At 43.9% G+C, this 25,108-nt stretch overlaps 1 protein-coding gene and 3 long non-coding RNA genes across 6 annotated transcripts; 1 reads left to right on the top strand and 3 right to left on the bottom strand.

Annotated features, from left to right (window-relative positions):
* Window positions 1-5,310: 5,310 nt before the first annotated feature.
* LOC124183753 lies at window positions 5,311-19,470 on the bottom strand. Of its 2 annotated transcripts, none has more exons than XR_006871048.1 (5): window positions 19,247-19,470; window positions 19,025-19,168; window positions 18,794-18,937; window positions 18,360-18,541; window positions 5,311-5,416 (listed from the first exon to the last, which is right to left on the bottom strand). It is a non-coding gene; the product is annotated as an uncharacterized LOC124183753 (long non-coding RNA). The 2 variants fall into 2 exon arrangements; XR_006871046.1 differs by lacking the exon at window positions 5,311-5,416 and adding an exon at window positions 15,767-16,306.
* On the bottom strand, window positions 9,241-11,884 carry LOC124183806. Its single transcript, XR_006871055.1, has 2 exons — window positions 11,745-11,884; window positions 9,241-9,720 (listed from the first exon to the last, which is right to left on the bottom strand). It is a non-coding gene; the product is annotated as an uncharacterized LOC124183806 (long non-coding RNA).
* Window positions 19,471-20,737: 1,267 nt separating the features above from the next.
* LOC124183650 (ejaculatory bulb-specific protein 3-like) lies at window positions 20,738-25,077 on the top strand. 2 transcript variants are annotated; one of them, XM_046572509.1, is made up of 3 exons: window positions 20,738-20,806; window positions 23,198-23,259; window positions 24,688-25,077. In XM_046572509.1, exons 1-3 carry the CDS (start codon window positions 20,753-20,755, stop codon window positions 24,926-24,928), a joined length of 357 nt encoding a protein of 118 aa, XP_046428465.1. In that variant the 5' UTR covers window positions 20,738-20,752; the 3' UTR covers window positions 24,929-25,077. The 2 variants fall into 2 exon arrangements, with proteins under 2 accessions (XP_046428465.1, XP_046428375.1); XM_046572419.1 differs by lacking the exons at window positions 20,738-20,806; window positions 23,198-23,259 and adding an exon at window positions 23,686-23,981 and having other exon boundaries at window positions 24,726-25,077.
* Window positions 23,826-24,280, bottom strand: LOC124183728. Its single transcript, XR_006871030.1, has 2 exons — window positions 24,054-24,280; window positions 23,826-24,018 (listed from the first exon to the last, which is right to left on the bottom strand). It is a non-coding gene; the product is annotated as an uncharacterized LOC124183728 (long non-coding RNA).
* Window positions 25,078-25,108: the final 31 nt, after the last annotated feature.

Raw genomic sequence — 25,108 nt, 5'->3', positions numbered from 1 at the left:
AAAAATGGATGTAAAATTGGCGGTCAGAATACTTGCCACTATGACTCAAAGGATTAACGAATATACGTATGTCGACGGAATGAATACGTCGAAAAGGCGTGTTACTAGACGATAAGTTTCTGGCACGAATTCAGGTGACAGTTAAGATTTTATTTAGCCGTCGAAAAATACCCAGCAACAAAAGCGAAGCAGAATTCTATGACTCGCGGAAACGAGGAGGAAGAGTGTGAAAAAAAAAAGAAAAAATAAATATAAATATGACTCGAATCCAGCGAAGGTTCGCTGGCAATCTTGTCGGTGCGCGTTATACTTTGAGCCGGCCTCGAGAATCTGGGAAGAAAAGATAAAGTCACCTTTAGTCTGGTATAACTAGGGTTTCCTCGGCAACGCCGCCACGCAGGTGAAGTGTCGGAAGACCAAGAGGGCTTCGGGGAAACGTACACGCGATAGAGTGGACGACGCGAGTCGAATGGCGGATAATAAGGTCCCAATAAGGCGGTTTCATCCCCAGGGAGATGGTTAAATTATAGTTACAGCCTTAGCGGGCTTTTGGATCTGGGAGAGACGAAGCAGCGGCGGACCTGCGAGGCTTTTTGGTAAACCTTTCGAGGAAAGGGATTATGAATTATGGTGATAAAAAAAGATGCGTGGTGACTTCGCGTTACTTTTCGCATATACAGCCGCTCTTACGGGTGTCCGATAAAATTTAGCAACCGCAGAAACGGAAGAAGTTATACAAGTCTCAAGGCTGGCACGCTCCGTGGATTTAAATAAGCGAGTTACACGTTAACAAAGTTATCGAATGAAAAAGATGTAATTGCGGGAGTGTAATTATAGTGGCTTGTTTTATGGCTGGACCGAATATTGTTGGAGTGTTTCATTTATTTTTTTTTTTTTTATTTTTTCTTTTTTCTTTTTTTACATCCTCGATTACATTTTTAATCTAACTTTTCCTTCCACGCGGAGTTATACACCTCGGATTAAAAGAAAGCGGTGGCGGCCAGCAGCCGGCACACGAAGCGGAAAAGGTACGGAGGATCACGTGTGTGTGTGTGTGTGTGTGTTTGCAATCTTGTGCGTGTCCTGCACACAGCCGCGGAAAGTTATACGGAGCAGTTAGAGCAGTTGGAACAGTTGAGGTTAATTGTAACCCGCCGGATGTCGATTGCGGGTAAAATTTAGCGGATCGCGGAAAATAAAAGAAGTGCAATCGAACGTAACGAATTTTCACCGTCCCGGCGGTATAAAACATGCCTTATTGCCCCCCCTTTTCCCGCCTGCGAGCCGAGCTTCGGCAACTCCTACAATTAACTCGAGGCGAAACTTCGCCTCCTCGGAGTCCCAGTCCTGCAGAGGGAGAAAAGGAAGGGATAGGAAAGAGCGGAAACGGCATACAAAGTTCGCCGACAATTATCAGGAAATGTGTCGAGCGCCTACCGAGATCTACCGAAACCCAGCCGTCTACCCACTTATTTCAAATTCATTAGGAACCCGCGGGCAAGACCGACACCCAAGGCGAGCACTCTATTTCCACCACCCTTGGCAGCTTGCAGGGGATAAAAGCTCTCGAGAAGCCGATGTCTCCGTGTTACTTCGCTTCGAGGTGTCTTGTACGAAGAAATTAGGGGGCTTCAACTCCGAGGCACTTGCCGTACCCTTTGCTAAATTACTTCGTGGATTATATTTATACGCGGTAGTGTTTACCGGTAAACCCTGCCGGTACGTTTTGGCTCGCTTGTCACGTCTGAGGTAGATTTTATGTATAATACATACCGATCCGCCACTTGCCACCTCTTGGCGCTGATGATCGGCGCGGAAGAATGACGTATGGGAAAATCGACGAAGGGCGGCGTTTACCCCGAAATCCTCTGTCCGTAATTATAGTTCTAGAGGCTCTTGGCTCGTTTTATGCCCGGATCGTGAGATCTTCAACCGACTTGAAACATGGATAACCGCTCGTTCAATTAGAATACAAATTAGAGGGACTGTTGTACGGACGGAATGCCGAACGTTTATAATTGTCCAGTATCCCTTGGAGCCGGGTCTGAATGACCGCTGGATCGCATTCTCGGAAATTCGAAGCTTCGGGAGTCTCTGGAATGCGGGAACCAACATTGCTGAGCTGTTTCTGACCCGCGGTGTCGACCGGCTTGTCAATCTATTCACTCGGATGTACACGGGTCGAAACACATTAGCTGCCTCCCTCCGCCCCTGCAATTCATCTCCAATCGCACACAATAACCGCGCAATTTCCGTCAATCCAGACAACCCGCGCAACGTTGTCTCGAATTTGTACGAAGACAGTGATGCATCATCATAATTCGTTCGGGATGCCACGCATTTTTGTCGAGCAGAATGTTTTATGGATTTTCAAAAATGTTTTTCTCAAAATTACCTAGTTTCTTCTTCTTTTCGTCGCATCGATAATAATTATTCAGGCCTCAAAGTTGGGACATCCAACTGTAACGATGAAAGGGTACAAACGTCGAGACACGAGTTTCAACGTCACCCGCTCGAGTCTCCAAGCTTATTATTGGTGACGGAACAACACGCGTCTGAGAATCATCCTCAGTGATTAATTCCCACTCTGTGTATTCGCAAAAGCCGGGATTAGACTTTGGACAACAAATCCACCCTAGTGAGGAATAAACATCGAGTTCGTGCAAACCTCGTCGGTAGCTGTGCCGCCATACGTCAAAACGGGCGGAAAAATTTCAGGGTTTCAAATTGATCCGCGAATAATCCATAAATTGTAGAACGATGCCGGAGAGCCCAGCTGGACACGCCGGGGATGATGCTAATGCACGGGGCTGACCGTGGAGGGAGAAAGCTCACCGGCATGGCATGAATAAGTTCCAGGGTGCCTTTAAGAGATCCGTAGAATATCGTATGAGACTACCGATGTGCAACATCCGGAAGGATGACTCCGTCCGGGAAATGAGAGTGCCCTCGTGCGCACTAAGGAGTTAAGATCGCGAGAGTAAGGAGAAAATGTAGAGAAAGAGGAGGAGGGTGGGGGCTTGCAGGAAGGGCGGAAGGGTTCGGGATCTCGGCATCTCAGGGCGTCTCACGTTAGCTGGAAGCAATTTTAGCCGAGCTTCCCAAAGATGGTGCGAGTGAAATACGCTATAATCCTATACAAGGATTTCCCGAAGCTACGGCGCCTCGCGAACTTAATCGTTATTCATCCCGACGCCTTTTGATCTCGCCTCGCTGCAGGCCCTTTAAACTGTAAACGAATCTGTTTAGACATGAGATCCGATTTCACACACGTTCCCGATGCGTAACACGAGGGGGGAAAAAACACCGAACGTCGCTTAGCCGGAGAAAAAGCTCTCCGGAGAGATGTCGTTATTGCTACTTCCGGGTAAAACTGCGCTCTGGCTTTGTCATCCGGATATTAAACGGACTCGGGCGAAGCGCAGGGGCCCATTTAAGAGCTTAGCGAAAAGTCTGCGTGTGCGTAAAACCGGAAGCCTTTGTTACCCATTTCGAGGGTCCGTACGTCGCGAAACCTGCACGGGAAAGCTCGTTGTGTACAGCTGCGCCAAGCAGCTGGTCGCTATACCTCGAAAGGCATATACCGCATATGCACAGTCGATTTCTCGTAACTCTGTTCGATATTCCTGCATCGTGAGAATCGAGAGCAAACCGAAATTACGAAGTGCGTTAAGGAACGTTACATGGCCGTTTGAAACTTGGCTCACCTTGAACCCCGTAATTAGGTATTGATTGGTGCATCGAGAAAAGCTCTAATCGTCCCGCGGTGCTTACGCTCAGAGGAGACTTGAAGCTGCAGTTGGTACCGTGTGGTAAAGATCTGGCGGTGAGCTTTGTCCTAGCTTGACATTGTCAGGGAAATTTAATAGGTAATGGGTATAACGTACGTACAACCGTATTTCCTGATCGGTTTTTTTATTTTTATTACCGTTTTTTTTTTCCTTCTTTCAAAAATCCTGTGCGACGTGTCGTGTGATTATTATTCGTGGAAAGTAGATAGATGTAAAGCTCAACTCCGAGGCTGAAAAGTGCTGGGCAAGCTGAGTAAAAAAAGAGAAAAATTGCCGAGATAGCACTTGCGCTGCAATTCTCGAGTGTGCAATGTTACAGCGCGGATAGCGATTCTGTCCTACCGATATAGAAGTTGCAGCAAGACTGGATGGAATCTCAGGTACAACTGAATTCTCCACGGTCCGATCTTCCTAGGCATTCCTTCATATATGTATATCTGTATATACTGTATATACCAACTACGAATTTTCTTTCGCTCCATTCTTTCTCCGCTAAGTGTGATCATCCTTTATTCATTCGTTTGTTAACTAGATTATTTCACAAGCCCAAGTCTACTTTGGTCCCCGGGCAAAGCGAGCCTCTGGAGGAATCAGAGTCCGGATGCAAATTCAAACGGTAGAAGCAGGACCGACTATGGGTGAGAAATTTAATTAGGACTCCGTGCCAGACGCGTGCTTCTTTTTTTTCCTGTAACAGACACAATGCCACGGCTGTAGGGGAAATCTTTATCCAAAGCGACGGCCAGACGACGAACGTCGTGACAAATCTCGGCGCATCGTTAGCAATGGGAAAAAATGTAACGGGGATCGATGCACGGGATTAACCCCGATATTTCGACGATTCGAGATTACGGGGACGGATGGTTGGGAGACTCGATCGCTGAGAACTGCACCTTCGAAACTCACTCCGTGCTGGAGGTTATTCGACGATGAAGAGCGGAGGGCGTTAAAATTCGACTGTATAAAAATGTAAACTGCAGACTCTTGGATGGAACACGCGTCGTTTCTCTTCGTGGATAACGAAGAAAGATGATCGGTGGTAGGTAATAAAATAATATAAAGAGAAGCGATCAATTTCGATGAATATTATTTGACAAGAATTTAAAAAATCCCGCGTGAGGGCTTCCTCGGAGATTCTCGAGGGATTACGACACGGCGAATCGATGGGAAAAGTAAGAAGCGAAAAAGAAAACCGAAGAGAAACTCGGCGTTCTTGGGACGAGGACGAAAACTTTCACGGAGATTTCCTGATTTATTATCACCACTCGCGTAACCGCCACCATAAAGTCTTTCCACTTTTCGCACATCTTACAGATAGGCACAGGTATGTACACCGTGTATATTATTTATATGCGTACTCACATGTATCTCTTGTTTTCATTTCGTTTTACGCGTGATTTCCTTCCCGTACATTGCCAGACCGTATCTGCCGCACGCTTGGGTTATCGACGGTGTTTCAAAAGTCAAAAATTCGGCAAAGCAGCCTGCACGCTTTCCACGAACTTTAAAACGGCCTCTTCTCGACTAGGAGCCACCTGTCGCAGCAACCATTTCATCGTCGTCGGACAGACCATCGCCACAGCCAAGGCGCTGATTGTCAGCGGCGCGATTAGCGCCCAGATTACCTGAGATAACAAAGAAGAGCAAAAGTAAAATTAAAAATACTCGTGACGTCGTTGAATCACTGGACAATTTTCACAGAGTGAAAATGTCGATTCTACTAACGTAACGTGAGACCGTATAACTTACAGAGCGATAAGCGATATAGAAGAGCGGTAATAAAATGAAAACAACTGCGGCAGAAAATGGTGGGAGAAAGTCGGGGAGGAAAATGTATATCAGTCATATCTTTAGCAGGTATCCGACGACAGGATTCTTTTATTTTTAAAGCTTATCAAAGTGGTACAACGCGATGTGAGAGGGAATAGAGGGTGGGCTATAAATTTTTCTCGGAAATTTCCCCTCGATTCGTGCAGCCTGCGGGTCTCAAGATCCTGTAACAACTCAAGTTGAAGCGATAAAAGTGCGAAATAATAGAAGCGAGAAGAAGAAGAAGAAAAATAAAAGGAATATGAAGAAGAAGAAGAAGAAGAAGAAGGGGGAAAAAATTTGAAAATATCGAAAGAAGAAAAACCTGGGTCAACCTGAGGGTCCAGGCTTGCTTCGTCAGCGAGTGATTGTGTTCGGTAATGCAAAGTCTGAAAAAGTCTCTCCTCTCGCACCGATTTACGGGGTAAATCGTCGCGGCGTCGTCACACGACAAAGGCTTGTTCGCCGAGAAGGGCGGCGGCTTCACGAGCATAATCATTGCGTCGATCGACGACAGGCCCGCGTTATTTTTCCTCAAATAATACCTACCAACTTCCGCCGTAACTCGGAGAAGCGATCCGCATCGCGGAACTACTAGGAGATCAGATATCTGATTTGATCGCGCATTTACAGCGCTGACCTCGTTCTCCGGAGTAACAAAGATTTATCACAGCACGCGGTATATCTACATTTGCAATTTTCTAAAGCACGCTGAGGATCGCGCGGATCTCGCAGCTTCCGGGCTTCGACTCCCGAGGATATTTGCACGTTAACCTTTCCGGCCACTCCCTCTATGCATAACGTGTTTGTCAAATGAAAACAGTCGTAAGTCGGAAATCGAATATTCATTCGATAAACTTGAACGGGATACTTGCGTGTACCTGCCTTTCCGACATCCGTTATTGTAATACAACACGCCGCGTTCAGCCGCGTTACACCTGTGATCATTTGGCCAATAGCGCTGCTGGATAATTAGTGAGTAATTAGCATTGCAAAGGGCAAATTCTCTGTACGTGGGATACCCAGGCGACGACGATCCATCCCAGGATGACGGTGCCGGCTGTGTTCAAATACGACGTGTATTCCGGCCTGAGAACCGATCGGAGGAAGGGTGCCTTGGTGCACAAATCTGCCAGCAGGGCTTCAGTCTATCCGGTAGTAAGGAAAGCATCGATTAGTCATTATCTAATTAGCACGCGGAGCTCCGGATCGCAGTTGAGCCACCTCGCGGTGATTATCCTCGAGTTTAATCTTTCCCGTTCAACAGTTTGGCCTTCGTTCCATTTTTTTTTATACGACCACCCCCTATTTTCACAATTCTTAAACTCGCGATAGAAAGTGCATAGACGTAGATACGCCGGATCGCTTGCAAATTCGTCATGTTTTATTTTTCGTGCAACCGGAAGTGGTCGTATGGAATAGAGGCAGTACGCCAAGTACGCAGTTGCGGCCGGATTGCGGACAGCTGTGCTAACGGAATAACGCGGTCATCCTGGGAAAAAGTTATTTTCTAGCAACCCTCGTGCTCTTCCGTGATTCAACGCGAGTTTCTCGTTACGGGAACTCATTTTGCTCCCAGCCATTTCGTTGCCAGATTTTCGGTAAACTTTGTCGCTTCGCGGTTCGGCGAGGACAAGCGGAACTGACGATTCGTGTCACGCGGAGAAATGGAAGCATTGTTGCCGGAAAGAAACGAACGTACGTCAAAGACATCGTAATGTGAGTATAAGAGATAATTTTTACCGATATCGGTTTGTTCCAAAACTTACGCGAGGTGAAAATTACTGAATCAAGACGCTGAAACGCCTGACAGGAGGGGAAACCGAAGTGGCGAAACAAAACTAATTTTCAAATATCGACGCGGAACGTTTCGTGGAAATTTTATTGTCAACGTATGTTTGTGACGAAATGGAGGCCGAACTCGTTATTGATCGATCAAATTATAACGAAGCAATTTTACGAGCTCCGGAATATTGATTCAATTATTCAAATCCCATTTCGAATGGGTCACGTATCGCATATCTTGGGAGGGATTTCTCTCTCAATGTATATGCATATATAAAGCGTGAAAAGCAATCGAACAATCGGGACTTTGTACTCTGAAGGAGAATTATATTTCAGGAGTGCTAAAATTTGAGATTCGAGCTCTAATCGTGACCCGTAATCTCGATTTCACAGCCTTTCAGGCGAAGTTGAAACTTCGCTCGAACGAAATATCCTGACGCGGCTTTGTGTACAATCAATTATCTTGGATCAACCTTTGTCATCGGCTACTAATTGCTTCGTTCAATTATGATGTGAGCACTTTGCGTTTCCACTTAGTCCGTGTATCCATGTAGTGCCATTTTTGAGGTTATTCGGCGAGACTGAGAGACACGGTATAATTACTTTTAGTACTAACAAGAGCCGATGGATTAAAAGCGTTATCGAAATCTCTGCGTTACGGAGCTCCTCCGAAGTAAAAGTCTACGTACTTACGTTCATGTTTCGCGAGCGGTGAAAATTAATCAAACTGAAAATTTGAATTTATGATGAAAAGTAACGATTCAAACGAAATCTCGTGGACAGTTGAAGAGTGTCCGGTTTCAATTCATTTTTCCTGCTATTTCTTTTGCCGCGCCGCAATCTGTTTGGTTTTATGAACTTCAATAAGCGTCCCCATTTTTTATGCATTCACTTCCAGTTCACAAAACTCATCAATATCGTAAGTATATTGCTATGCACTCGGATGCGTAAAGTGGAAAACGGTAAATACGGTGAGAAAAGAAAAAAAATCACGTTGACGTCACCGCTCGATCGTCAAAGGGAAACGACAATATTAAAAATCAAATATCAAATAATTCTAGTACGATATTCACAAAATTGCCCGTCGTTATTCATTACTTATACAGCAGAGCCTTGATAATCGAAACGATGCCGTTTATTTCCATTTTTGATTTGCGAAAGAAAATAAGATTTCATCTGCAAAAATTAATCAACGCCGTTTATACAGGTGAAAGCCAGAATAAACTTACCGTGGAAATAATTTTCTTCAATTTTGTTCTCCCTCAAAGTTTTCTGTTGTCTCAGATAAGCAGGTAGGTACGTAATCAGAGCTAATAGGGTCAGGCTGCATCATTCCAAATATTTCGATCGAGACGATGTAAGTTCAAGATTGAAAAATATGTACGTATAATATAGACTCAAAAAACTCAAATATGAAAAAAAATGTGAAGTAAAAAATAACAACTATTGTCGTGTAGAGCAAACTTAAATTATTATAATTTATGTCAAAATAAAGTGTGTTCTACTCGGCAATAGCTGTTATTTTTTACTCCACATTTTTTCATCAAGTCTCTATTATTGTACGTAGGAGAACAAAGGCGAGAAGATGAGGAAAATTTTGAGAGTCGATACACAAGTTAGACGATAGCTAGAGAATTGAAAAAGATGCGGAAACCCAGGATTCTGACATGCGTATAATACCATACGATGCATAATTAATATCTCGTGGCCTCGTGGCCGAATTTAATTTTACCCGGCCTCGATTTCATTGGTAAAGTGAAAAAACGTACGAAACATACCGCGAATTACTCGAATATAGATTCTTTACTAATTCGTTGATACGACTTGAGAAATAAATAAATAGTCCTGAGCCGTATTCGAAAATAAAATCGTTTTTTACTTTCGTCAAAAAATGACGCCGTCGATTATTGTGCGACGGTGTACAATGATATTGTAGTTTCGTTTAAAAGCACATGTGATATGATCATAGGCAAAAAATTGTCATGCGATTGTTTTCAAAGCTGAAAGCCAGTAGATTCGTAACAGGAAAAATATATCCCAACCATAACCACCGTATGACGTGTAATTCGACGATTTGCATAATGGCCAGGTTATTTATACTCGTGCGATGCTTCAGGAACAGCTCGATCCGCCACTCGGTCCATTATTCTCCAGGTATTCTTCAAGATCTAATTCATCAGGGGGAGAAAGAAGCTCGTCGATGTCGTCGAGGTTCGGGCGTTGGCTATTCGAGGAATCAGTCTCTTGGCAGTGAAACATTTCGACCGTCACACGGGAACTTAGCCGGGCCGTTAAGACGATCAGGATCTGAGAGCAACCACGAGTACAAGATTAACTGGCAGAGGGCTCGTCGGCCATGCCTTGTTCACAACGTGTTTTTGACGGTAAGCCCAGCGGCAAACCGAACCCCTCGACTTTCCTGTCCCGCCCCGAATTTCATCCCTACAACCAGACACCGGACCGGGGTTGGAAACTGTCCTTGAAAAGTCGAGGTTTCGGTGACTCTGGACCACGTATAATTTTCGCGACATCCGTAACACCCAGTTATTCACTCTCTGTATCGTTTTATTTGCAACGAAGTTATGAATAATCAAGATTTTCGGTTTCGAGGTCGTATTTTACGTAAATACGTATATATTATAGACCACGGGCTTGATTTTTACTGCTTACAAAAACACGAAAATCCAATTTTGAATGAGTAACCCTAATCGATTGGTTTTTAATATCTTTCACGAATCTTCTGTTGAAAAAGGAATATTTTGAAAACATGATGAAAGTGGGCAGGCTTTTGGTTCAGAATCTACAGGCGGAGCAAGTAATTAAAAAATGAGAAAAATCGGATTGAATATAAATTCTAAGAATACGAATTTACGTTTTGTTCGTTCCGTCTCACTTTTTTTCTCGCACAAATTATGTTTCCAATTTTGGGAGCAGTAAAAATTAAACTCCATTCCAACAAATTTAAAACCCAGTGAAAAATGTTTTTTTTCTGTACACTCTACGCCATGATTAAAAATAAAAAAAACAACCGCCGATGATCAGGGTCATACTTAAGTCGGTTTGTTGCGAAATGCGTCACGTACACTTTTCTCTTTGGCTACAACTTTCGACACATAGTTCGCGCCTCCGACCGAACCCTTTACAAATCCTGCCGAATTTCCGATTATCCATGCAACGACGAATATTGTTTGCACGAAGGTGTGTGTGATATAGCATACAATATAAAGAAAAGACATTCTAACGCGAAGAATGTCGCATAGTTCGCGTGCACCTCGTCTGGCCATCTGAACTCGGTTTGCATCACAATTACAGTGTACGTAGATACGCTGAGTACATGGTGCCGGTGTAATTATGGAAATGAGCCTCATTGTTTGTTAATCGGACAGCAGATCTCTGCGGCGAGGACGCGACGGTTTATCTGCGTTGGCTTGAATCACGTATACCGCAAGGTACCTACGTAATTTTGAAGCGAAAATAAGTTTCAGGCCAAGCGCCGTAGAAACAACGCGGAAAGAATATCCTTACAAACACTTAACGCGTGAAACTTGTTCAATCGACATCTCGACGAGGTTGCATTGAATTAAAAATCAGCTCGCTGGAATTGTAATTTCAAATCAATGTAGGCGTGACAGATACGGTCTAGATACACATATTTCAAGGCTTACAGGCGAGGAATCGAGGAAAATAGAATCATCTCGTTCTGAATGCACATGGTCTGCATTGTTCAGTGTCAGAACACAACTAACGCAATCTGTCGTGTTTGTTTATGAATTTTTAAACCTCGTTGGCAAGGTCTGTTTGTACCTATAGCTCCGGCTACTCTTTTCTCTGCATTTTTTTTTTTTTTTTTTTTTAACTCATTTTTCGAATGGTGCAATTTATTATCTCGCAATAGTCGGTCAATTATACAGTATTTTTTCTCCCCTTCATCTATATACGGTAAAATAAATAATGAATTTACCTTTGACGCATTTTATATACGCCTCCATACCGAACTCAAACAAAGTTCTGAATTTAATCGTAAAATCAGACGCAAATATTTATCCAGTTTGAAGAACGACAATATGTGCCGAAATGATTAATTAATTGTTTTCGAACGGTGAAATTCCCTCGTATACCAAACTCAAACACAGATCCAAATTTAATCGTAAAATCAGGCACAAACAAGCAGGTTCGGAGAAACAGAAAACAGCTAAAAACGACGTAACAATTAGCGAGCAGGACTCGATGCGAGCTCGTTGATACGGTGACGATAAAACAATCTGGCAATCGGAACGGATGAGAATATGAAAATAACGGCAGTCAAAAATTATTCGCGACGACGAGGACACCGATTTTTTTTTTTAATTTATTACTCACAAGTATCAGGTCGTTCACTTGATGTAAAAAATAATTTGTCATCGGTGTGACAATCACGAATATCCACTCGGCGATGTGCGACAAGACTGACAACATCACGAGGAATCCAGTCAGTATGAACAATGCGGTGAGTTCCAAAACACCGACGGCAATCTGAAACGTGAAATAATATCGCACGCCCAAAGTCAGACTGCAGCACCTAAAAAAATCCCCCCTCTTCAAAACTGCCGTAAAAACTCGTTACTTTAATTAATTTGACCAGAAATTCGTAAGAAAACTTTTTTCCAGATGTTACGGTTCTGTTTTAGGGATGCGACATGTTAACGGTGAACCGAATTGCTCACATCGAACAACGGGACACGAACGACCCTAATTTTATTTTCAACGTAGCGCCGATATTTCAATTTGTTTCAATGTATATAGTATTTATTACATGTTCGTGCGACACTCGGATAGCCGTGCGATTATCTGTAAAGCGATTAGATACGAGCGTGTGATTGTGTTAGCTGCAATCCTTTAATTTCAGCCGATTTCAATCGCAAAACATACATTTCCCCACGATCAGGGGGCTGGACGGTGCCAAATTCGGGCCTATCATCGTCAAATAAATTCCCCGATAGCCGAACGCGAAAAGCTTGAATACTCACCGTTAAAATCGTCATTTTATTGGTTTCGACGCACAAAACGTGCGGTTTGGAGGGTTAGCCAGGGTGATCAAGGCCGAAAGATTGTGATATCCTGATCCGAAAGTTTCATTTTAATTCCGCCGTGATTGTGGAGAGGCTTCTTCGTCGGACAACATTTTGGCTTCTGGGACATTAATTTTACCTCCGCATTTGTTCAGGGATTCAGAAAGGACGAGTCAAACCTCGAAGGTTGAAAAAATTCTGCCGACCGACACGCGATCCATCTTTTTAGACAGATGCGTAAAAAGCAGCCGGCCGCCGATATCCTTTTGTTTGCGATACGCAAGCGGATAGTGAGTGGGACGTGCAATCAGGATAATCGTAGACACTCTTCGATATTCGGCCGAACCGTTTCACCGTGAAAGATATCATTAGAGCCAATCGTCGGGGGTTCACCGGCACTCAGATCTACCATTAATCATATCTCCGATCCCGTCATTGGCAGTAAACACTCAACGAGCTTTCGGCATTAGACGTTTGACGTTCAATCAGATTCTCGGATCGGTCCGTCCTCGTCCTGCAGAAGTTGATTGGTCCGACCGATCCGAGAAGCTTTCATTCACACCCGCTGGCTCGCATCAAACGTCCAACGCTTTATTTATCTTTTTACTCACTCAAACTCACTCAGCTACAGGAGACGTTACATGTTGAATGGTTATTCACGTCGAAGAATACGCTCAGCGTTTTCCCAATCCAGCTGTATGTACTCCTTATATTATACTCTAAGATACAGCAGCGAGGAAGGAAAGTGGAAATGGTAAAACGAAGCGTCGATTTTGGACTGCTGGACCTGCAGGTTCGTGGATCGAAAATTGAATGGAAAATTTAAGGATAGAGCGGGAATTGTCCCGAGAATTTGCATCTCGAGTTTCGGACAAATAATGTAGCCCTGGCCTCTGTATTTCGAGCTCGTCGGCGGAAAGTTTCGATTCGTGTCGCGTGTCGGGAGAGATAGGCAAAGGGGGCGGGAATTGAGAGGGCAACCGGACTACGTGTTTTCTCGTTTCAGCGAACTGGCACCGAGCTGATTATTTCGAACGAGGACGCCGTTCTCCAGGTGCCGGTTTCGCGACATTCGACAAATGCAAGACGGCCTGCATCCTCCGGTCCTCCTTATATTTTCCCGACACTCGGAAAGCGTCGAGTTGAACGTTGAATGTCAAGAATCTCATCTCAAGTGTCGTATTTGCGATTTGAACGTTTTGTTGGCTTGCGATTGGGTCTCTCCCGAGATACTCTTGCGTAACTAACGGAGTTTAGGAATACTTAAACGTTATTATGCAACATAAACCGGTTCCAAAGATATCTACGAGCATGCCTGGCTGGATTTGCCTGCGAAACTTTTGATACTTGAAACATCGGAGTTACTGGTGACTCGAAAGTATCATTGAACTCTAGAATGCGGCTCGCATTACGGAGGGGTTAGAAATTGAGAGGATCTGTACCGTTGGGGATAAGAATGAATTTTTTTACTACAAAACTTGAATAAATGCATACGGAAATGAGGCCAACGCCGCGGGAACTCTTGGCTGAAAATTAAGGGGTGTAAAAAGGATGCGGCGGATTTATTTTGCTAAAACCTTGCGTCGCTCTTTTGGGACCACTAAAAAATCGGAATATAGGGAGTAGTTTCGGAAAGTGGTACGCCTGTTGGCCATTGGTGTCAGGATTTGGGTACTCGAACTCGCCCTCGTTTGCACAACCCTAAGAAGCGGGATGGTGCGCGTATCGTATAAAAATCGATGATGTCTGTGTGTGTGAGTGTATATGTTCACATGATTGACGGTGATACAAGCCTGGCGAAAAATAGTCGCAGAATTCTTTCAAGAATAGAAACCGGACGCCGGATGTTCCCAGGCCGTATTCGCGATAATTGTTGTATACTTGCACTGTATATTTACAACATGGATCCACATGAGTCATTGAATTTTTCGTTGACCTCTCTCGTTTTCTCCGTACAGTATCTTTCGTTCCGAATGTCAAAGTCATCGCCGAGTCGGGAATCAGATAGTAATTACCTGTTGTGTAATAATTCATCAGCTTCTTTTTTCTATACCTACGCATAGCTCGAATCGTGAACTGGCAAAATCGAGTAAATTAATATCACATGCCAGACTAGTCGACAAAACACAGTTGCGGCGAGCTTTGCCAGGTTAATTATGGTAGTTAGCGTCGAGGTTGATTATTCCGAACTTACATTTTGCTTATCAATTCGCAATCGGCTAATTCTACAAAGCAGGGTAAAACGCGTTTGACTTTCGTAGGGAACTAACTCTGTTGTCAGACCATTTCTAATCTGGAAATTTCCACGACAAAGCTCACTGTAATATATATCAACATTCAAAACATCGCATTACTGTTTCTAACAGAGATATTTTATTGCATTAGATAGACAGATAGATTATTACAAGGGTACTGAATATCAGTCCGCCACAGCTCTCTAATTATCGCGATTATTGTTGTATTAAAATTTGGTCAAAGATGTCGGTATGTTGCGCGATCAGTCCGCGTTTCGAAGTGTTAAAGCACCGACTCGTGACTTAAGGAAAGCTGAAGTCGGTTTATCGAAACCAAATTTCGTCGAGCTTGTAAGGGACGAAACAGAACAGAATCATCTATATCTGCGATCGGATATCATGCCCGTGTACAGAGGAACTGAACGAAGCTATTCCCAAAGAGACACTTCATTACAGACGGTTCTCCGCAGCCGCACGTCACGCACGACAATAACACGTCCGCGGCCTTCACCTTCATAGATATTCGGGGAAAGAAACAAGTGTTAAAAGAACGTTACGTTTCTCGAATAATTCGCGACTCGTGATGTTCCCGAGGAAGAGGATATTGAAATAATGGAATTGAAAGCGGTTCGACCGTTCTTGATTTGTCTGATCGGATATGTGTAATTAGGAAAAGGTGAATGACTTGCTTGGTAGTGTTTTAGAGAGAATAACCTTGTACAGTGACTGTTTTAATCGATGAGTGATAATTTCTCTTCCATTTTTTTTATTTTTATGTTTTTATTAGAGAAAATGATTTCCTTTCGGGATACATGGTGCGTCTACCGCATCTTTTCAATTTACTCTTACATAAAACATCTTCAATAATATTCGTTATATGTATACAGTACGTTTTCTTCTTCCTTCTCTCACTATATCCTTTTCCTTCACGCTTCGTTCTCACGCTTTTCATCCATTCTATTTCTTGTCCTTCGTCGCTCATCAAGTCTTCAATCCCTTTGTCTGCTCCTGAGTAGTCACATTCCCTCATCACGTGGATTACCCTCTCTTTTTCCGTCTCGCATAATCTGCGTATCTTTTTCCCCTCTTTGATCCAGTATCTACTTGCTCTCCATTAGTTTATCTTTGTTTTCTTTCCCTTACTTTTCTCCTGCAAATACCTTGGCATCTTTTCCGTTCTCCATCTTTTTTTTACTCTTCGTTACACGTTGACTTCTCCGGTTTCCTTTCTCTTTCCCTTCTTTCTACTCCTAACACTCCGTCTCTCCATAATTCCGCCACGTTGTGAGTGATAATTACAAACGCGTGGGAAAAATCTAGATAGAGGGCATCTAAAGTGCGTTGTGACGGCTACGGTGATACATGGCGATAATGACGGTGGTCACAATGTGGCATAATGACTGGGAAGTGCGCGCGAAACCGAGAGTCAGAAATTACGTGACGCCTGAGAAACCGGTGTTTGAATGCAGAATCGAGAGGAACGTGCGGTTATGAACGAGCCAACTGGACGCCGACGTGCAGGGTGAAACGAAGGGTAATATATTCATACATAGTGCAGTAACGTAGCGGGAATGGCTCTCTGATTGGTTATTGGAAAACGGAAGCCGTATCCTGTGACCTGTTCCGCTTCTGGCTGGACCTGCAACCCGTTATTTCACGAGACCGCTGCTGCGTGAGGATCGTTTCACATGATCAAGGGGTGCGTACTTAAGGTTAACGATAATCTGGGGGCATAAATCGCACGTGTGTCATGTTACGCGGTTCGATTGAAATTTCAAACATGTCTGTAGTTGTTCGGCTTCGATGTACGGTGTTGATCAGTTTCGCAGGTTATTAGGAACCCGAGTTGCAATTAGATGGGATTTCAATTAATTACGTTCTAATTATATCAAAGGAAGCTTAGAAGCATCTCTTCTTCGAACTTTCTTTCATCCCCATTTTTATTATCTATAATTTTCGTACTTATCTTCGCATTTAATGAGTTTATTAAACCCCGTGATTGCGGCGCGTAATGAAAAAACAAAGGATTGTTAGCACACTGGTAAAATTAATTTCGTTTCCGCATGAATAATTCTTAGATAATCAACGCTGTTATGCGAACAAGCGGCGAAGCGCTTACGCAGAAGGAAAAGTTTTCTCGCTGTCGCACTCGGAGCAAAAATTTCGGATCTTAAATTCCAAGGAAAAGAGAGCTTGCACGAATTAAAAAGAAATTAGGTTGCGCAGATGAAATTTTGCTGCAGACAACGAACTATGGAGAATGGCGTGTAGAAAATATTCTCATCGTCGAGGACGGAAACAGTTTTTCGCACAAACCGATAACGACTGCTAGCCGGACGCATTGTACCGGAAGTATTACTTCGGGCTGTTTTTTTTCTCTTCATCCGCTCTGAAAGCTTGGTTAAAAGTGAATTAAATTCCTGGGATCTGATGCAGTTATATTCCATCAGCTAGTGAGCTGATCTATACACAGGGCATACTCGTGACGTGCCAATCTAAATGCGAACACGTGAATTGAAAGCAATCAAGGCAGGACTTTGTCATCAGCGGGCACTTCCGGTTATAACGTGGAAACTGAAATTCCGCGCTTATGTAAAGTGTGCGTACGGTACATACAAACCTATGCCAAGTGCAAGGCAATGCTGCTCGACGCTTCAGGTTATCGGAAAACTTTCATCTTTTTATTTTCAATTGGTTTCTCGTTCCTCACTTTGTCCGTCAGAAATAAATGCTGTGATATAGGATACTCATCCGTGCTCGATTAAACACGTTCGTTAACATTTCCGATCAATTCCTGTATTATAATTACAGGTTTTTAGCGAATTGAAATCACATAGAAAATTATCAGGCGAATGGATTTGAGGCAACGTCATTAATTATTCATCAGCACAACGCGCGGTTGACTCGACTGAATTGCCTCGTTTTGTTGCACACCAATAAAATACGAAGTACCGGTGAATTTTTTCCGCCATGATAATCATCGTCATTCGACGCATTCGTTCTTTATTGTTCTTTTCCATTTCGCCCAGATAGTCCCATCCACTACAGAGTTCGCGCCAATCGCTGATGTGGTTGAAAAGAAAAGGAACCTCGTTTATCGGACACATCATCGCGCCTTGTTTTATCTAAGACGATAATCGTATCGCGGTCATTTACATTCGATTTATAAACTTGATCCCCTTGATCGGTGAAAACTTTGTTGGACAAATACTCGCAAAGCGAAGAGATCGGTGTAGCGAGGATCGACGTCACCGATCCAAAATCTCCGTGTCTAATCGCAAGTTCATTTAAGAAATGTGAGAATGAGACGTGGCGAAGGATTTCTCTGATTTTAGAGGTAAGACCTTGCCAATTGCAAATGGCAATTCTGTACTTTGCGGCAGTCTGGGATGATGTAATATTCCCGGCGACGTTTTTGCCTCGGCAAGTGCTTATTATACCTGCACGTACGTTACGCGCGGAGCTTAATCCATCAGCAGGGATTCTATACGTATATATCTACCGAAACGTAGCTAATCTAGACTTGATAATTTCCGCTTGAGCGCGGCGATGTTTCCGAAGCATCAAAAGCGCGCTCAACCGCAAGCTCCTTCCCTTACAAGCCCGCATATCCGTGGGACATGCGGCACAAAGGGAATCTGCAACGTCGGGACGGCAAAACAGCCGCGTTAACAAACGTATAAAAAGCTCACGCTGTCCGTATCCACGAAGGTAATCACGTCCGGACTAAAGCAACCGACATGTTGCCGTTCCCGAAGCTCGCTTCCCACACTGCCGGCCAAATTCTCCAGAGAAGCACAAATCAACGACCAATCCGCCCTTCGTCTGGAAGACGTCGCCCGAAGCGCAGATCCTCGGCTCCGCCGTATGCCTCCTGCAAAGAGGGAATCTGGCTCTGGTGAAATCTGGTTTTTGACAAATTTTCCAAAGCACTGTGGCCGGCAAGTCGCCTTCGCGCTGCAGACGCCCGAGCCCGAAATTTATGCACGCCGTTTCGGTGATCTGTTTAAAACTCGAGGTCTCAAAGCCACGGCCTTGAATAATTTTTATTTTGTAAACAGGCTGCCATTCTTTACCGAGAATCTGGTCGATGTTGTAATATGATAATTGAGAGATACGTACGTACCGTATTTTTCAAAGTCGCTAAGGAGTTCTGTGTAACATTTGTAGGCACCTTTGTTGAACGATATTTCGCCCGGCAAAATTTCCATCAGAAAGATGACCAGTTCCTCTTTCGCCAGGTTTACACGGGTATTTCTCACGTGATTTGCTACGGGCAGAGATAATCAATTAGTTGAATCGTCTTGCTGGCTCGCTTATTGTGGATAGAAAAAAAATAAAAAACCCCCGGCCTTACCTTAGCTACGACGATCTCACGTAAAGGACTCTTTTAAAGACTTATAAAAACGGTCTGCAGTCCAACGAAACCGTAATTGATTTTTATCAACCACGTACCGTATTTCGGGAAGGCTATAATGAGATGAGCAAGCTCCTCGCAGAGCTGGATCAAGCGTAATTAAAAGAACATTAGATCAACTTAGACTTCTTTAAGTACGATTTCATAGCCCATCTTGCTTACCTTTGCAAAAGTATGAAGATTCGAGACGAAAGGGGCTGCTCAGCTTTCGTCGTTTGTGAAAAATTCGCAGGGTTCGATTTATTCAAAAGGTAATTTGGAAAGCTGAGCGGTGGGCCTGAAAAAAGTTTTCTCGTTTCTAAATGGATAATGCGAAACTGTAAGGCTGCTAAAGCCAAGGTGATAGACAGTTTCGCTTGGACGCATCAGATTACTCGTCTATGATTTTATTTTACTCTTACGATATTTCTCATGATGAAAACTGCAGCGTGTTTAACGTCATGAGTACGTCAAATGGTTGATAGCGTGGAAATGAAGGAAATTTTTATAGCTATTTGACAGATTTATTGCATTGTCAACCATCGCATGTTAAAGAATCGAATGCGCACGAGAAATGATAAATGGATGCAAGTAGCGACGTGCAAATCCAAGATTCTATAACACGAAACACGACTAAGGTATAAAAACCAATTCCAACATAGTCGCCTGGTACGATTCTCCACACCTTGTGTTAGATTATGAGGTGTATGAAAGAGCAAGAAATTAATAACACGTCTTGTACGAGTTACGTAAGGCGCGCGATGTTTTTTACACAACTGCATAAACCTCGATCAATCCGTTGAACGAATTAGTCGAATGCAGCGATCAAAGTACCAATTATATTCCACCCAGACTAATGACTTAATCTAAGCGACTGGAATATATTCTGTCGTCATTATAACGTTTTTGCTGATAAGTCAGATTCGCGAATCAACGGAATTCAAACGAATTGAATATCCACGCGGAAACGACTTTTGAGTCTCTTCTACCTAATGCACGAAAAAAATAAAATTTTGGAGCATTATTTTGCAGTCGTTCCTCGCACACAACCGGCATTGCTTTGGCATTCATAATTCGAGCACGTAAAAAATGACTAGACCGGTTGTCCTTCGAGTTTGAAAGATTAATTACACTGATCCAAGTAATTATGGTAACTGAGTTTACTTCCCATTCACACCGTGAGAACAACACGCAGTGTGAGAAGATTTAGACATTTCGCCAGGAGCTTTTTTTCGATACCATACATATATTCGTAGTGGGAAAATATCGACTATCCGATTTACCACAGCTGGGTCAGCAAAACCCCCGGAGACGCGAAGTAAAAACAGTGGCCGAACACTACGCGCAGGAAAACAGATAACAGGGTATCGGATCTCTGGTTAGGATCACGCCGCACCGATCTCTCGGGAGATAATTCAGCGGCGCGTGAAGGCTGGTTAGCGTATCAATTATCGATGTGGAAGATGGCTTCCTGCAGTTTGCACACTCGACTTCCGCTCCCGCGACGCCACGTATACTCCCTAATCCATATAATATTGATCGAAGGGTGAAACGAACCAGGGATGAAATGGAATTGGAGCTGGACCGGTGGTATAACGCACTGGCAATAAGTTTCGTGCCGCAACAAGGGCAGCCTCTTGCACTCGAAGATAAGAGTACGAGACCATAACGAACCATCGCTCATCCGTCATGGGCGACCTCGGCTGGGCAGCAATCAGAACGTCGATTTCCTCCACGATCTCGGTAAGTTTCAGGACTTTGAAAAAGGAGCCGAGATCCGAGATTCAAGCACCGGGGCCTTGGGCTGCAAGGCATGGCGACGGTCAGATTCGAAACCGGTAAATAACGAAGAGCGTTAAAACTAATCGCTCGCCGAATAAAGCCGGGGATTTTCTCCCTAAGCAGGCAATAGCCATGCTCTCGATGCCTCGATGTTTTTTTGGGCGATACGTTAGGGCGAGATCTGCAGAGACAATTCTTCCTCTGGTTTGTATTCCGCGAGACCGAAGCGCGGCGGAGGAATTTTAAAGAAAGGGAGAACTGCTTGAACGCCGGATACAAATCAGAAGCGAAATAACCGATACGAACCATTTGGCACCGTCGGGCTGAATCACCCACAGCCTGTCTTCCGAGACGTCCGGGCGAACCTTTTTCACCAGATCACGAAGCAGCGTTATCATCTCCGAGCTTTCGTCGCTCGGGAGAACGGACAGCACTCGGGAATTTTCGTTTGCAAGCCGTCCGAATCGCGTGAAATTTCGTAACTGAAATAGGCGGCTCTGAGTTGGTTCGGCACGGCCGAATTGACAATTCACCGCGGTGATTCCGTTACCTGAAGATTTTGAAGAAGATCGAAACTCTTCGAGACTCTGAGTCTGATTTCCGACGGACGACCCATGGACGGCAGTTGAATTACGACGTGTGACACATCGCCACCTACATTGAGAAAAATTTCATTTGTTATAGTAACTAGAAATATTCAGTAAAATATGTGTCGTTAAGAAAAACTGTTTGAATATTGTTGGAATTACGAAAAACAAGGTACACGTGACTATTTTGCGTTGTTGTCGGTACTTTTTCTGGCAATTGCAACGAAAAATCAGTTCGTTCGGTTTACTCTACTTTTTTAGTCAAACAAGGCTTTAACGTCAATTTATTGTTGCACAACCATTAAATTTTCACAATAGTTACAAGAAAATATAGTAACAGTGATCGTGATGAGAAAGAATATTAACGGATACTTTCTGGTAACAGATAGAAAACTAATTTTCATTTCGTACCTAGAACTATATTTTTCGATTGTGGTAAAAAATGAATATAGTTAAGAACTGAGCGGTAATCGGAACTAAAAATTTCTCTCAGTGTACTAGACAGCCGACTTGACCTACAAGTTTGGACAGAATTAATGCAGGCATCGGCGTCTCGTTGATAGGAATTACCGTCCGAAAAACTGTCTACAAATCCTAGCGAAACCCTTTCTATCTAATTGTGAAAACCTTTCGAGATCTTCATCTTTGTCATGACGCGGTCAGCGACGTCGAGCTTTCCCAGCTTGCTCAGCGCCTCGAATTTCCCGATATTACCGATCTTGAAATCGAACCTGAGGTCCTCCTCGCTTCTCGTACCGCAATACGACCGGCTTGCGAGAATCGCAGACACCTTGGTCCTGATAGGATTGGGGCGCAGGATTCTCATCGCAAACCGACGTCCCGGCTCTTTTCCGCAGAGACGCCTTTAGCTTCCGTTCAATGATCTTGACGAAGCGACTGATTTCCCGCTTGCTGTACCCTCTGCATTCGCCCTGTACCCCATTATCGCATTACGTTCGCGAAGAGTTTTCCACGGCTGATGTTCCGAGCCGTGAACTTCCGCCGCTCTCCTGCGGGATGACAAGGACTCGATTTCTGGGAGAAAGGGACCTTTGTCCTTGAAATCAGGGACTTTCGGAGGACGGAAGGGCTCCGGCGAAGACGACAACCCTCCACAGCAGGCGCAACGTCGACCTCGTGAAACGCAGGCGACCCCAGTCGCCATGGGCTTGCAAGCTTCGTAGGGTGACTTTTTTCTAATCTTCCTACTGCGTTTTATCGGTGGACTTTTAGGACTGACGGATTCTCGATCAAGCCTCATGTTCGTGGGGGTTATATTATATGTTCGGCGGTTTCGGTGCTCCTTTCATTCGATTTTTCAATCAATTTTGCGTACCGAGAGGATTATATATCTTACTCCGACGGTTGGCCGCGATATTTACGTCAAGATAATTAATGCGCATAACTGTCAATTAGCGCTGAGCTGCTTGGTCGGAAACAAGCAAACGTTACTGCGATCAGGCTCGAGAAGTATATGTAGGTATATGTACCTACGTCACGCAGATTTTATTCGCAGAATTCGATAGTAATAAACATTCCTATATTCAATCTCGTCGTCAGTCGGACGTTTTGCGAAACAAACCACAAACAAGCAGCCACACTGTGGAGATACCGAGAACTGGGAGTATCGAAATATCGAAAACAAATTTCAGTTGATACCTGCACCAACGACGGAGATACTGAGAACAAATAATTTATGTTTCAGGAATAATTATTATAATTAAAAAAAAATGACTGTCCACTTTTACGTAATGTGTGTTTCCAGTGGAAAGGTACGTCCCATCTGGAGTTACGTAACGGAGTAAGGCTGACCGGGGACTGGAGTGCGTGCATGTATGAAGTGGAGCAAGAGAGCGAAGTCAATAAGAGTAATGGTACTAAACTTCACTCGCCAACTCAATTACGCAATCCCCTGTGGAAATTTTGCATCGATAGACAAAGTCGACTGATGTCTGTCGGAAAATACGGCGAAAGAGGTGATGATCGATTTTCATACACTATGTGCTCTGTTGTAAGCCAGGCGCACAAATGACTGTCATCGAAGATTAATGAATCTGCAGTCCATTAAACATTAACCGACATCCGATGACGCGTGCATATTTTGTTGCACTGTCTCGCCATGCAGCCAAGCCTACCTGAACAGGTTTTTGTTTTCATACCAAGCGGGTTGAGGTCACGGCAACCTCAACCTCAACTGCATAGAAAGAAACGGAGGCAAGTCCTGCATAGTATAAATAGGCGAATAACGCAGAATTCAATCAGTTCGTGGTACAGCGTCGCTCAGTCAGCATCCTTACTCTTCTTGCTTGATCGATTTGGATCATTCTAACCACCCGGAGACGAAAACGAAATCAGCATGAAGTGTTACTGCCTCATGGTTTTGGCCTGTCTCGCCGCAGTGGCTGCAGCCGAAGAATATTACAGTGGGAAATTGGACAACGTGGACACGCACAGGGTTATTAATAACGATAGACTCCTCGAGAAGTACAAGAAATGCATACTGAATAAGGCGGAAACTGGATGCCCTCAGGACGCGTTGGAGCTAAAAAGTGAGTAACGATTCGCATAAGCACGATTTATCGAACTCTCTTCGCGGACTTCTTCGCGTAGACAGTTATTACTTCTCACTGAGAAAGATCAGTAAGCTTTTCGTCTCACAATCAGCTCGGTATTGCGGAGTTAAATCCTTGGCTGATGCAGCCGGATTTATTATATTCGCGATTTCACGAGCGGCGGTTGCAAAATGAAGGTCGACGGAAAGCGAATTGCCGAATTAAAATATCAACACTCGATTCGCTCGGGAGCTTAGGCGGTCGGTGTTATTAGGGTATGTCTGTATGCTCGTGAAACGCTTTTCGAGAAACCCGCGAAGACGTGGATAAGACGGATAAGGATAATTATATCCTGGAGTATGCGAGAACCAAGCGAATCTCGCAAGTGTGGCACAGTCTAGTCGCGAGACTTGAATGAACGCGCAAACTCTAGTCTTTAAAGCTGAGCTCAGCTGTCACTCAGAGGCGAATCAGCTTGACATGTTTTCCCATCACTTGACTCGAAGCGAAATTTTGAAGGACGATTGGTTAAAAGGTGTCAGTTCGATTCAAGGTTAATTTATGTGCAGCAAATTGTCGTGCCATTTAGAATGAGGTTTCTGTGCCAGTTTCGAGTTATCGAAAGTGAGAACAAAAATCAGTCCTACAGTCATAAATCATTTGACGTAATTAATATACCGAATGACAGTCGATACTGACTCAGAGACGGAGATCTAACATCGTTCTTTTCTTCGTTTGCAGAGGTTTTCCAGGAGGCGCTGGAAACAACGTGTGCCAAGTGCTCGCCACAACAGCAAGAGAAAATCAAAGACACGCTCGGGTACTTGTGCAAGAAGAAGAGACATGTTTTCGACGAAATCCTCGCAAAGATCGACCCGGACCAAAAATATCGTGCTGCGTTCGAAGCGAAATTCGGGAAGCTTGAGGGATGCCCTTCAACATAGATTTCCGGAAAACTCGAGACTTAAAATGATATATTAATCGACGAGTCTCGCGCTAATCTTATCTTAGTTGTTTTGTTTTGTTTGATTTTGTTTTTCCTGAATTCGAGCGTACGATTAATTAATAGTGTAATAAAACATTTTTGCTCTTATTATAATTTATATCATTACCTGTAATTTACC

This window comes from Neodiprion fabricii, chromosome 1, assembly GCF_021155785.1.
Source record: "Neodiprion fabricii isolate iyNeoFabr1 chromosome 1, iyNeoFabr1.1, whole genome shotgun sequence".
In the NCBI taxonomy this organism is placed as follows: Eukaryota; Metazoa; Arthropoda; class Insecta; order Hymenoptera; family Diprionidae; genus Neodiprion; species Neodiprion fabricii.
Note: the sequence above shows the minus strand (reverse complement) of the source record. Positions and strands in the feature narration are given on the sequence as shown.

What these genes read in the sequence shown, in the direction of transcription:
- LOC124183650 (XM_046572419.1), top strand. Translation starts at nt 23,789, where the DNA reads ATGAAGTGTTACTGCCTCATGGTTTTGGCCTGTCTCGCCGCAGTGGCT. An exon ending in GGACGCGTTGGAGCTAAAAA is followed by an intron (nt 23,982 to 24,725) that starts GTGAGTAACGAT and finishes CTTCGTTTGCAG; the next exon opens with AGGTTTTCCAGGAGGCGCTG.